This window comes from Anabrus simplex, chromosome 1, assembly GCF_040414725.1.
Source record: "Anabrus simplex isolate iqAnaSimp1 chromosome 1, ASM4041472v1, whole genome shotgun sequence".
In the NCBI taxonomy this organism is placed as follows: domain Eukaryota; kingdom Metazoa; phylum Arthropoda; class Insecta; order Orthoptera; family Tettigoniidae; genus Anabrus; species Anabrus simplex.
The window spans coordinates 1,721,014,098-1,721,027,791 of NC_090265.1; the positions used below are offsets into that span (position 1 = coordinate 1,721,014,098).

At 39.9% G+C, this 13,694-nt stretch overlaps 1 protein-coding gene across 2 annotated transcripts in view; it reads left to right on the forward strand.

Annotated features, from left to right (window-relative positions):
- Nucleotides 1-13,694, forward strand: part of FIG4 (polyphosphoinositide phosphatase FIG4) — a 171,862-nt gene that overhangs the window by 77,964 nt on the left and 80,204 nt on the right. For both annotated transcript variants that reach the window (XM_068225673.1, XM_068225674.1), the window contains 2 exons: nt 3,615-3,813; nt 10,103-10,340. In XM_068225673.1, coding sequence (XP_068081774.1) covers nt 3,615-3,813; nt 10,103-10,340 — 437 coding nt within the window. The remainder of the gene's footprint in view (nt 1-3,614; nt 3,814-10,102; nt 10,341-13,694) is intronic.

Here is a 13,694-nt window from a genome sequence, read left to right on the forward strand (position 1 = left end):
CTAGTTGTATACCAACTTTGCGACAATAAATAATCCTGGACAAATAAAACGGTGAAATAAGCAATGGCAATCCAGTACAAGCAAAGACATTTTGAACGTACATACCTTAATGCAGAAGATGAAAGAGCCTGCTGGCTGCCTCTCGTCTTAATAGGAAATACATTTAAAAGAAATTCCATCTCAACGGCATGCCACTGTGAGAAACCGTATCGTCCATGAGGAGTGTAATTCAAAGTGCTGCTTTTAAATTTTCCGTTTTCCCCATGAATATGAAAAACTTATGTTTCATATCATTCACCAGGTAGGAGACACACTAGTAAAGGATTATTTGTAAAAAAAAAAAAAAAAAAAAAAAAAATCATGAGATGGCAACATTTGTTTATAGCCTTTGATCATTTAATAATGAGCTGCCTGCTTTTGTTATAAAACTGAGTGCTACAAAGTGATGCGCTGATGCCGCATAGTGCAAGTCTGTTTCTGTACTAAATTAAATAACAAGATATTTAAGCATAAAACCATTGAAAAGCCGGGCTGAGTGGCTCAGACGATTAAGGCGCTGGCCTTCTAACCCCAACTTGGCAGGTTCGATCCAGGCTCAGTCCGGTGACAGCCCCGTGTCAGTAGATTTACTGGCATGTAAAAGAACTCCTGCGGGACTAAATTCCGGCACCTCGGCGTCTCCGAATACCTTAAAAAGTAGTTCGTGGGACGTAAAACAAATAACATTATTAAAACCATTGAAAAGCCGAGTGACCATGGACAAAAACGATTTACGGCAAATCACCATTACGGAAAACAGTGTATACAGAGGTGCCAGCTATTACGGATTGTCCGTAATTATTATGGATTTCACCTCTTGATTATGGAATTACAGTCAAAGGGTAAAGTATTACGGAAAACCTGACATTATCACGAAAAAATAATTTTCTATGGAAAAAAAGAAAAGGAAGAATGTTCAATCCTTTTGAGCCTTCCTCCTAAATCATCCTCATTTCAATGCTTGTGAGTTGGCAATGATACTTATTTGATTGTGACTTTCTTTTGCTACCCCGTAAGCGTTGTAAAATTCACTGTGAATCAAGCCCCACACGTGCTGCTCTTCTCCACTATAAATCCTTCAGTAATGTTGTATTTGCTGTGATAAGTGTACCTGACAGTTGACAGAAAGAGTGAGAAAGAAGTGAGGCCTACATTAAGCACATCTGCACTGGAATACCTTATGGTTCAGAAGACGAAAATGTCATCACAGTGGGAAGGATGCTTCAAGAAAAATTACACTGAAAAGCAGCTGCTGCGTGAGAAACAAGCTACAAGGAATGTTTTATCACAGAATTAACAGGCTGTATGCAAATGTTATTGTGTAATATGATATACTTTTGATTCGATTGCTAGAGGGAAGGGCAAAAGGGGTGTCATTATCGAGAAGGAAGGAGCATGCTTTGAACTTGACTTGAAATTTTCGGGGACGGAGGGCGATTACTGATAATCCACTTCAAAGGTTGGCACCTCTGTGTATGGAAGAGTTTCCAAGCCTAGCACCATCTAAACTTTCACTGAACCACGTGTTTTGTGAAACGTGCAAGTGTGATTTTTCTGTTAAACGTGGAGAATGTGAGGCCTGCCGATGCCATGTTACACATGAAGAGTACAGATGCATCAAAGGGCGATGCAAAATGCTTTCACTTTCTTTTTACTACAAAAAATTACAATTATATTGTTACACGGGCTGAACGTTATTGCACATGTTTTTTGTTTGAACATAACCTGTCCATATCTGCAGTAGACCATGCTAGCCATTATTCAAGGCCATATTTCTCTATTCAGAAATTGCTAAAAAGTGTGGAAGTAGCAGAACCAAGACAGCTGCAAAAATAAGAAGCATGTCTGGGTCAGCAGTATTATCTGAAATAGTCAACAGTCTTCATTGACTGCAAATTGCATCCATTTACTTATTTTTGTGAGGGGAAAAAAGAGAGATCGTACTCTACTGCTTGCTTTGGTGGAATGTGATAAGACTGGAGAAGTAATATTTCAGGTCTTGGATAAAGAATTAAGATTAAGATGCTGAAATGAAAATAAAAAACCTGTTTATCATTTGGTAGCAACAGTGCAAATACAATGGTAGGCAAATTTAAGGGCGTGTCAGTATTTATGAAACAGCAGAATCCTTCATTGGTTATACAAGGCTGTACCTGTCTCCTGCTTCACTTTAGCTGCCCAGAAGGTTACTAAAACATAGGAAGCAAGTGCAAACGTAGAGACATTCTTAGTAAATAGATATTTCTTTCTGGAAAGAAGCTCCAAAAGAAAAAAAATAAGAATTGAAGCTTTATCAGGAAATGTGTGGACCTGAGCTCAAAAGCTACAGTTTTGAAGCATGTCAACTCGAGATGGTTATCTCTCACTGATTCAGTAAACGGGCTATTAGAACAGTGGGTGTCATTGAAATTGTTGTTTCATGTTGGTAAACAAGTCAGAAGAAACAAGCATTAGCCTATCTATTTCAGTGAATTTCTAAAGAACGCACTCTCAGTTTTAACAAAGTACGTCGTCATGTTGCAAATAGAACCTCTCTCCATACATAAAGTGGCCAGATACATGAATGAATTATTGATGGATTTAATGGTGAGGTTTTTGAAAGATTTACGGTCTATTCAAGAAGCTCAGCTTGCACCGGTTTACAGTTGCTTCATCTGACAACTCTTCATAAAATGTGACATAGTATGGAAAACTACTGTTTTCCAGTCATCAGAAGTCCACAATTTATACTTTTTAGCCCATGCCAACTGCTTTATTTTATAGATATAGATATATATATATTTTTTTTTTTTTCATGACTGCTTCTCTACTGGATTTGTTGCCTTCCAATCTGCATCAAAAAGACTACGTGTTACTGTTGAAGCATCATTGTCAACCTGAGCAGCCATTAAATCTCTCTAAAGGTCCTTGCTTATCTTGTGAAGATGAATTTTACTGTATCTTAGCAGTGTTTTATAATTTCTTGGTGTGGTTTTCACTGGTGCCTTTTTTTTTTTTTTTTTTTTTTTTTGAGACAATTAGCCAGAGTCACTGTAAGCCATTAGAATTCTTGAGATACTAGATTTCTCAACATAAAAATCAGTCATAGATAAGTGTTCTCTAAGAGAACCTGGTGCATTGTCAGTTTTCGTATACACATAAGTTAATCTCATCCAAAGGAGAACACAGGAATAACACATGCTACTGTTCAAGGGCTCAGCTGAAGTCAAAATGGCCAATTATTTGCTTTTATTGTTTGCAATTAGTCGAGGCTAGCTCTAACGGTAAGCCAAGACAGATAAAGCTAGCAATGAGATTATTAATATCAATTCCTTGTAAAATATGAGTTTGTGAGAATTAATTTGCATGCCAGTTTTTAATGTAATTTTTTTTTCTAATTTATTTTTACGAACATGTTGGATGAAACAAAATGTTGAATAAGTGAACGTCGTTTAAGTGAGACTTGACTGTACTGGCGTGACTCCGTCGGGTCGGAGGACAACAAAAGTAGACTAAGCATGGTCTGACAAGAAAGACTCAGTTAGGAGCCCCTGGATGTATTCAGGCTGTAACCAACACCAGTTCTTGTTGTACAGGTGGTCACTTCAACCAACTGATGCGACGCTATGGCTCACCCATCATCATTCTGAATCTTGTTAAGAAACGAGAGAAGAAGAAACATGAGAGTATGCTGAGTGAGGAGTTTAGCCAGGCTGTAAGATACTTGAACCAGTTTCTGCCTTCAGACCACCACATCCAGTACATCAGTTTTGACATGGCCCGCATGAACAAAGGGTAAGTTATTAATACAGTACTGCCTCTTTAGTAAGACGTTTCCAGAAGGGAAACATAATTTAATTTCGCTGATCGCAAATACAGTGAAACCTCATTAGTGCATTCCTCTTAGCCTGCTTAGCCCGTCATAAATTTGAAGTCCCGATTCTTATCATATGAAATCTATATAAAAATACCTCATGAATTTTCACTGTTACCGTTTAGTAAAATCACATTTTTCCTAGCCCTGAAAATCTTACTGTATTTGTCATTCCTTGTGAAAGAAACACGATTTCCAACTGGGGTAAGAGCCCTCGCCACAGTTGCGTGATTACAGGAAACAACCTCCCTGAACTTCACAGGATAAGTTGCACTTTCAGGGAGCAAGCCATTACCCTCAGGAATGTTCAGTTTTGCTTGCTGGTTAGCAGCAAGATTGCTGAATAGCAGAGTGAGCCTGTTTGTGCTTGTATTTCGCATCCCATTCAGAAGGTAGAAATATATTTTGTGTTGAGTGGTACAGTAAATTGGCGAATATTTGTTGCGTGATACGATAGCCTATATCTGGATTTGGAACATAATCGTGTGAAATTGACTAGCGTGGTGCATATTTTTATTGTGATAGCCTAGTTATGGATACGGAAAATGTCGTGAAATTCCTTATTAAAATCTGTCAGAAAGTGCACCGGCGTAAGTGCGCAGAGGTCGCGAATGTTGCAGCTCGCACCTTTTTGTTTTGACTCGAGCACTCAAGTTGGTCAAAGTTTTATTCAATCCAAAATGGCAGCCAAAGTCATTCCTGGCAGTTGCAAATGGTTGAGTGTAACTCCAATTCATTGTCTTAGAATGTGACCAGAAAATGTTTAATAACCCACTGCTCTGAACTAAAAGGCTTTTACTAACATTTGTTTTAGAAAGAGTGTGATCTGCAATGACATACATACATACATTATCATTATAGACTGTTATGCCTTTCAGCGTTCAGTCTGCAAGCCTCTGAGAATTTACTAAACGTCGCCACAATCCTCGATTTGCAACTAGTGTTGTGGCCTCATTTAGTTCTATACCTCTTATCTTTAAATCGTTAGAAACAGAGTCTAACCATCGTCGTCTTGGTCTCCCTCTACTTCTCTTACCCTCCATAACAGAGTCCATTATTCTCCTAGGTAACCTATCCTCCTCCATTCGCCTCACATGACCCCACCACTGAAGCCGGTTTATGCGTACAGCTTCATCCATCGAGTTCATTCCTAAATTAGCCTTTATCTCCTCATTCCGAGTGCCCTCCTGCCATTGTTCCCACCTGTTTGTACCAGCAATCATTCTTGCTACTTTCATGTCTGTTACTTCTAACTTATGAATAAGATATCCTGAGTCCACCCAGCTTTCGCTCCCGTAAAGCAAAGTTGGTCTGAAAACAGACCGATGTAAAGATAGTTTCGTCTGGGAGCTGACTTCCTTCTTACAGAATACTGCTGATCGCAACTGCGAGCTCACTGCATTAGCTTTACTACACCTTGATTCAATCTCGCTTACTATATTACCATCCTGGGAAAAAACACAACCTAAATACTTGAAATGATCGACCTGTTCTAGCTTTGTATCACCGATCTGACATTCAATTCTGTTGAATTTCTTACCTACTGACATCAATTTAGTCTTCGGGAGGCTAATTTTCATACCATACTCATTGCACCTATTTTCAAGTTCCAAGATGTTAGACTGCAGGCTTTCGGCACAGTCTGCCATTAAGACCAAGTTGTCAGCATAGGCCAAACTATTTACTACATTTCCACCTAACTGAATCCCTCCCTGCCATTTTAAACCTTTCAGCATATGATCCATGTAAACTACAAACAGCAAAGGTGAAAGATTACAGCCTTGTCTAACTCCTGTAAGTACCCTGAACCAAGAACTCATTCTACCATCAATTCTCACTGAAGCCCAATTGTCAACATAAATGCCTTTGATTGATTTTAATAATCTACCTTTAATTCCATAGTCCCCCAGTATAGCGAACATCTTTTCCCTCGGTACCCTGTCATATGCTTTCTCTAGATCTACGAAACATAAACACAACTGCCTATTCCTCTCGTAGCATTTTTCAATTACCTGGCGCATACTGAAAATCTGATCCTGACAGCCTCTCTGTGGTCTGAAACCACACTGGTTTTCATCCAACTTCCTCTCAACGACTGATCGCACCCTCCCTTCCAAGATGCCAGTGAATACTTTGCCTGGTATACTAATCAATGAGATACCTCAATAGTTATTGCAATCCTTCCTGTTCCCTTGCTTATAGATAGGTGCAATTATTGATTTTGTCCAATCTGAAGGTACCTTACCAACACTCCACGCTAATTTGACTACTCTATGAAGCCATTTCATCCCTGCCTTCCCACTATACTTCACCATTTCAGGTCTAATTTCATCTATTCCTGCTGCCTTATGACAATGTAGTTTATTTACTATCCTTTCCACTTCCTCAAGCATAATTTCACCAACATCATTTTCCTCCTCCTCATGAGCTTGGCTGTTTGCAACACCACCATGATGATTTCCTTTTACATTGAGAAGATGTTCAAAATATTCCCTCCACCTCTCCAGTGATTCCCTGGGATCTATTATGAGTTCACCTGAATTACTCAAAACACTGTTCATTTCCTTTTTCCCTCCCTTCCTAAGATTCTTTATTACTGTCCAGAAAGGTTTCCCTGCTGCTTGACCTAGCCTTTCCAGGTTATTACCAAAATCTTCCCATGACTTCTTTTTGGATTCATCAACTATTTGTTTCGCTCTGTTTCTTTCATCTACATACAAATCCCTGTCTGCCTCGGCCCTTGTTTGGAGCCATTTCTGATAAGCCTTCTTTTTACGTTTACAGGCTGCTCTCACTTCATCATTCCACCAAGATGTTCGCCTTTTCCCATCTTTACACACAGTTGTTCCTAGGCATTCCTTTGCTGTTTCTACTACAGCATCCCTGTATGCCACCCATTCACTTTCTATATCCTGAACCTGCTTACTGTCTACTGTTCGAAACTTCTCGCTAATCATATCCATGTACTTCTGTCTAATTTCCTCGTCCTGGAGATTTTCTACCCTTATTCGTTTGCAGACAGATTTCACTTTCTCTAACCTAGGCCTAGAGATACTTAGTTCACTACAGATCAGATAATGGTCTGTATCATCGAAAAATCCCCGAAAAACTCGTACATTCCTAAAAGATTTCCTGAATTCAAAGTCGGTTAAGATATAGTCTATTATGGATCTGGTACCCCTAGCCTCCCATGTGTAGCGGTGAATAGCCTTATGCTTGAAGAATGTATTCGTAACAGCTAAACCCATACTAGCACAGAAGTCCAGCAAACGCTTCCCATTCCCATTAGCTTCCATATCTTCCCCACATTTACCAATCACCCTTTCGTATCCTTCAGTTCTATTCCCAACTCTCGCATTGAAATCGCCCATTAGCACTATTCTATCCTTGCTGTTTACCCTGACTACGATGTCACTCAATGCTTCATAAAACTTGTCAACTTCATCCTCATCTGCACCCTCACATGGTGAATACACGGACACAATTCTAGTCCTAATTCCTCCAACTGACAAATCTACCCACATCATTCGCTCATTTACGTGCCTAACAGAAACTGTGTTCCGTGCAATGGTATTCCTGATAAAGAGACCTACCCCAGACTCTGCCCTTCCCTTTCTAACACCCGTCAAGTACACTTTATAATCTCCTATCTCTTCCTCCTTATCTCCCCTTACCCGAATATCACTTACTCCTAGCACATCCGGATGCATCCTCTTTGCTGACTCAGCCAGTTCTACCTTCTTTCTTCCATAAGCCCCATTAATGTTGATAGCTCCCCATCGAATTCCATTTCGTTCGCCAAGTTGTTTCCAAGGAGTCCCTCGCCTGTCAAATGGGAGTGGGACTCCATTACTCCCATAGGTCCGAGGCTTGCTTAAAGTGTTCTGAGCTCGGTAAATTCATGAAGCAGGATGTTGCCCTACTTGCACATAGTCCAAGTGAGGATCTCTCCTCTAACGGGTTATGGACCACCGGTGAATTGTATAGTCCTAGCCGCCTGAGCACAAGGAGGGCCACGACTCAGAATATGTCCGAGATGCCCACTCCCATTCCATAGCAACTGGTATCCCGACTCTCAGGACCACTTACTAGGCCACTCAGCCGTTGCCCATGGTTCACGAACTAGGACGTGACTACAGTAACCCACCAACATGAACCATGACACTTTGAAGTCAGTTTGTGTGTACAGCTTCATCAGTCGAATTCATTCCTAAGTTAACCTTTACCTCCTTATTATGAGTACTCTCCTGCTATTGTTCCCACCTGTTTGTACCAGCAACCATTCTCGCTGCTTCCATGTCTGTTACTTCTAACTTACAAATAAGATATCCTAAATCCACCCAGCTTTCACTCCCGTACAGCAAAGTCGGTCTGAAAACAGACCAGTATAAAGATATTGCCATTGATGCTTTCACGGCCCGTACTTATAGACATGATACTGTATAGGATTTTGGACTTATGCCATGTCAAGAAAATAAGGTGAAATTCTTTACGTTTTGCAGAGAACTGTGCTCTGCGTCATCAGAAGAAAATCTTGACTATCCGCAAGAAAGGCTTCTTTGATAATGACTTTTTTAAATTTAGACGTTGTAATAGAAGTGGAAATGGCACGTTCATTTGCCACTAGATGGCTCCCTGAACATGGCACAGCCCTAGCGTTCGAAGCGGAAGCTGACCGAACCATCAGAATCAGTCTAAGAGGTTCACATAACATGGGTACGTAACATATGACACTGACAGGTGTATGACATTGAGACAAGCCCGGAATGAAACATCTGACGATGAGGAATGTAGGAATTTGGAAAACACCGTCTCTGTTCGTCTGTTTAAAACCGTACGCCTGCCTGTTCCCGGTACATAGTGAACTGAGCCGATCACACGAAATTTACTTATCAAATCCCGAATGGTATACCGGTTTGGACACTTTGAATTAGGAAACCGCGCCGATTTTTAGTTCTACATTTTCTGTAAACCAGTCGCCTTCGCGAAAAGCGAATTCCACCAAAGTAGCTCTCTCTTCAGTAGTAAACATTACCACTTGTATCCTGTTGCACTATTCCAATAATCTATCTTAATGCTCACTTAAGGCAATACATACTGACGGTTTCTACACCGAACAGCTCACACGTGGCCTTCCCTGTACTACTGTCCTGTTGACCTTGGCCTCTTGATGAGCGAGGTTGACAGATACTACACCGTGCTGCCAGCTAAACTGCTGATGCTCCCTCACGCAGCAGCAGGTAGGCACTGCAGAGAACATTAACTGGCACCCGTTACTAATTGACGTACGGAGAAATGAATAGTCACCATTGAGTTAGGACATCACTTGCTGAAGGCCTGAGGCAGCATGGATGGCAGTTGCATGAAGAAGTTCACTGCATCTCTACCGACAACTACGAGAAAAAAATGGCGTATGGCTTTTAGTGCCGGGCGTGTCAGAGGACAAGTTCGGCTCACCAGATGCAGGTCTTCTGATTTGACTCCCGTAGGCGACCTGCACGTCGTGATGAGGATGAAATGATGAAGACGACACATACACCCAGCCGCCGTCTCAGCGAAATTAACTAATTATGGTTAACATTCCCGAACCTGCCGGGAATCGAACCCGGGACCCCTGTGGCCAAAGGCCAGCACGCTAACCATTTAGCCATGGAGCTGGACACTCGACCAGAAGAGTGGACATCATAGCAAACAATAAGAAAGAGAATAAAGTGATGGTGTTAGATCTTATTATTCGCTTCGACAGGGACCTGCATCAAGCTCAGGATGTTAATCTGAAAAAACAAGCAATTTATACACCAAGTGTGCCATATCTATCAGCCTCCTGTTTGGATCCAGAGGTACCCTGTCAAAGAACACAGCCACTATCCTTCAAAATTTAAAAATTCCTTTTTACGACATAGAGAAAATCTTATTACAAATCATAAGAAGTTCTCTGCAAATTATACAGTTTCATTTGTACTTGAAGTCGTAATCTCCTTACGATGAATTTTCCAGAAAAGATATGATTTCATTATTATAATTACATACTGTAAGTTATGTATTGCGGACCTTTATGGTCTCCCTCTCTGGAGGACGGATGATTTATTTTTTAATAAATCTTAATACTACTGGTGGACTGTTCACTGTTGCTCAGATCCAATTACTTTATCTTGTTACTGTGTTAGCATGATACAGGCTATGTTGAACAGAGGATCATGACTATTTCAGGAAGGAGGCAAACGTGATGGGTCGTCTAGCAGAAATTGCTCGCAGTACTGTCTGTAAAACTGGGATCTTCCAGAGTCAAGAGCCGTACTTCAGCCAGAACCCGCAGTCGCAGCTAGGACAACCTGTAAGGTGTCGTGGTCGCCTCCAAACTGGTATCATACGTGTCAACTGTGTAGATTGTCTGGATAGAACCAACACTGCACAGTTTGCCATTGGTAAATGTGCACTGGCATATCAGGTGAGTTGTTTGGAATCTCTGGTATCCAGTTTCCTATACCAACACTACAACATTAATGGCAGACCTCCAAGGATATTAAAACACCACTCACATCTTATTAGTTTACCCCTGCACCCCAAACCACACAAAATTATTAACACCACCAAAGGAATAAAATGAATGGAACAGAGAAACACCACAAACACAAAATTAATTTAAAATCCCAAAAACATTTAATTATTCGGAGCATGCAGTGACACGTCTGACATGTGCCTGGTCCAAAAACAAAAATCTTCAAGCAGTACACGTTCCAAGAGCAAATACAAAAGGAAGGTGAACACAACAGTCGAACTTCCATGGAAGATTAAGTTACAGGCACAGAGGTTGCACATCCTTCACAAGAGTGGCTGTGCAGCTTGCATTAGGGAGATAGTGGGTTCATACCCTACTGTCAGCAGCCCTGAAGATAGTTTCCCATGGTTTCCCATTTTCAGTCAAGGCAAGGTCATGGAAGATTTCTTCCCATTTCTAGCCCTTTCCTGTACTATTGTCACTATAAGACCTATCTGTGTTGGTGCAACGTAAAGCAAATTGAAAGAAAATGACATAAGAGAAATGAAAGTTTTTAAAACCTGAAAGAAATTTTTTTAATATTTCACACAATAAGAAAAGGATGAGATGAGATATTGTGCAACCTTGATAATTACAGTTAAATTTAAAATATAAAAAATCAGAATATTCAATCACAGATTGGAAGAACAAACTGAGCGCTTAATTGGTGAATATCAGGCAGGATTTCAGAAAGGGAGATCGTATGTAGAGCAAATTTTCAACTTCAACTCTTATAGTGCCAGGTGGCCGATCTATCGACCATGCGAGCTGCTGTTAAAAATACCAGGCGCCGATCTATCCGACATGTTTTTCTTTCGCCTATATCTTCATTCCCTGCTGCACGACGGCGGCATAAGTAATACCAACGGAAAGATTGAAGTTATTACTCTCTAGAATTATCGATATCAGTAAAGTTCTATAAAAGCTTTCTTTCGACACATTGCAAGTTTCGCGCATGATAGCCCTGCACTCTGCCGCTTTGTGTGTCGCTTGTTATCTTGCTTGTTTATACATTTGTTTATTTATCTCCAGTAGTGTAAAGATGGCTAAGTATATGAAAGAGGATGAAATACGGAACGTTTTAACATTTAGTAATTCTTTAGAGAGTGATTTATCACCCGATGACAGCAACGACTTCGAATCTTCTGATAACAGTGATATTTCTGAAAGTCTCTTGCCTAGGCAATGCTGTGTGACTAATGTATCTCCAACACAGGTAGGAATAATTCTAAGATGCTCTGATAGTGAATGCGAACTGACAGATGTTTTCACAGATTCTGTTGACAGTTTGAACAGTGATTGGGAGGAAGTTACGGGTGACACAGATAATCCGCCTAATACCAAAGGTTATTGTGTATTTAGCCTGCGTGTGCATAATTTTGTAAAAATTTGTCATTCTCCAAAACTACTATCAAGAATTACATAAAACTTTAGTTTCTTGTTCAAAATGGAATATTCTCACAAAGGCATCATGCCCATGATAAAAATACACTCTATAAGTAAAAATTAGGTTAAATTGAAGACATGCTCGCAAAAACGGTCTAACCCTCAAAATGAAAAAAAGTGAGTTAGGTGCTGCTCTCTATTGAGCAACATGAATAGTAACTATTCCTACATACATTAATATAAGGAGGGATCATTTAGAGGAATACAGTAGGTGAAAATTTGAGTGTTTAACCTGAGGGCCTTTGTCAGAATGCAAAAATGGGCTAACCCCTATAGAGCAGAAATTAAATAAGTGTACGCAACATTGCAGGCTTAGCACTAACATTGTGGTGTAGTGTGGTGGTGAACCAATGATTGAAACGATGAATTTGCCGAGAGCAGCTAACATTATGAACATTACGTAAGAATTTTAATGTAACTTATCATTAAAAAAATCATTACTGAGAATACAATGTCCCTGATTATATATGAATATGTACCTACTCCAGAATGTTCATTGTATCAATGTTGGTGACCCTGGCTACTGCTTGTAAACAACAAACATGGAGAACACATTGAGTGAATTTGCTGAGCGAGCTGAAGAAATGTGCGGAAATTATCGTAAAAGGAAAAGTAATCCTGCAAAATGGTGTCGGGAAATTCAGAAAAAGAAAAGGAATAGTGGTGAGGAATATGTTAATTACAAAGGTGTTGTAATAGAGAAGAAGAGTATTGGTTCAAACTGCCGCTGTTCGCGTAAGTGTTTTGAAAAGGTGACAGAAGATTATCGTGAAAGACTTTTTCTCAATTTCTGGAATTTGGGTGACCATGACTTACAAAATGCGTACATTTCTGGCTGTGTACAGATTTGCCCAGTGAAACAAAGATATGTGAACGATTCTCGTAGCAGTAGAAGACAATGTTCATGTGTTTTCAAGGTTATGGTAGATGCAACAGAGGTTGTAATCTGTAAAAAGGCCCTATTGTCTATGTTTGGATTGAGTAATGGACGACTTTCTCGAATAATTCAAGAGAAGAAAACTTCAGGCACCTTCAAGGTAAATCACTGTGATTCTAATCACTTTTCACGTGCAGTTCTCAAGTTAGGTTGTGCTTCAAGATAATAAAACAAGGTTGTAAGAGAACATGGTTTATTCTGTTTTAGTTGGATCAGAGGGGTCAGTATGGAAACTGTCCCAACAAAACAGAAGAGGCAGATATAAATTACGTAAGGGAGCACATTGACAGTTTCCCCACAAGGTTGAGTCATTATTCTCTGATAAAGAATCCTAACATGAAGTACTTAAGTGGAGAACTCAATATTAGTGTTTTGTATAACCTTTATATGGACAAGTGCACCCAGGAAAATAGGACACCAGTTAGCCTTGCCATTTACAGAAAGATTTTCTGTAAATATTATAATTTGTCGTTCTAAGCACCTCGTAGTGATACATGTAAAATATGTGACAGTTTAAACATTCAAATTTCAACAGAGAATGATCCTCTGAAAAAAAAAAAAAAGGATCTGGAATGTAAGTTAGAGCTGCATAAACGAAAATCAGAGTCAATCAATCAATCAATACTGATCTGCATTTAGGGCAGTCGCCCAGGTGGCAGATTCCCTATCTGTTGCTTTCCTAGCCTTTTCTGAAATGATTTCAAAGAAATTGGAAATTTATTGAACATCTCCCTTGGTAAGTTATTCCAATCCCTAACTCCCGTTCCTATAAATGAATATTTGCCCCAGTTTGTCCTCTTGAATTCCAACTTTATCTTCATATTGTGATCTTTCCTACTTTTATAGACGCCATTCAAACCTATTCGTCTACTAATGTCATT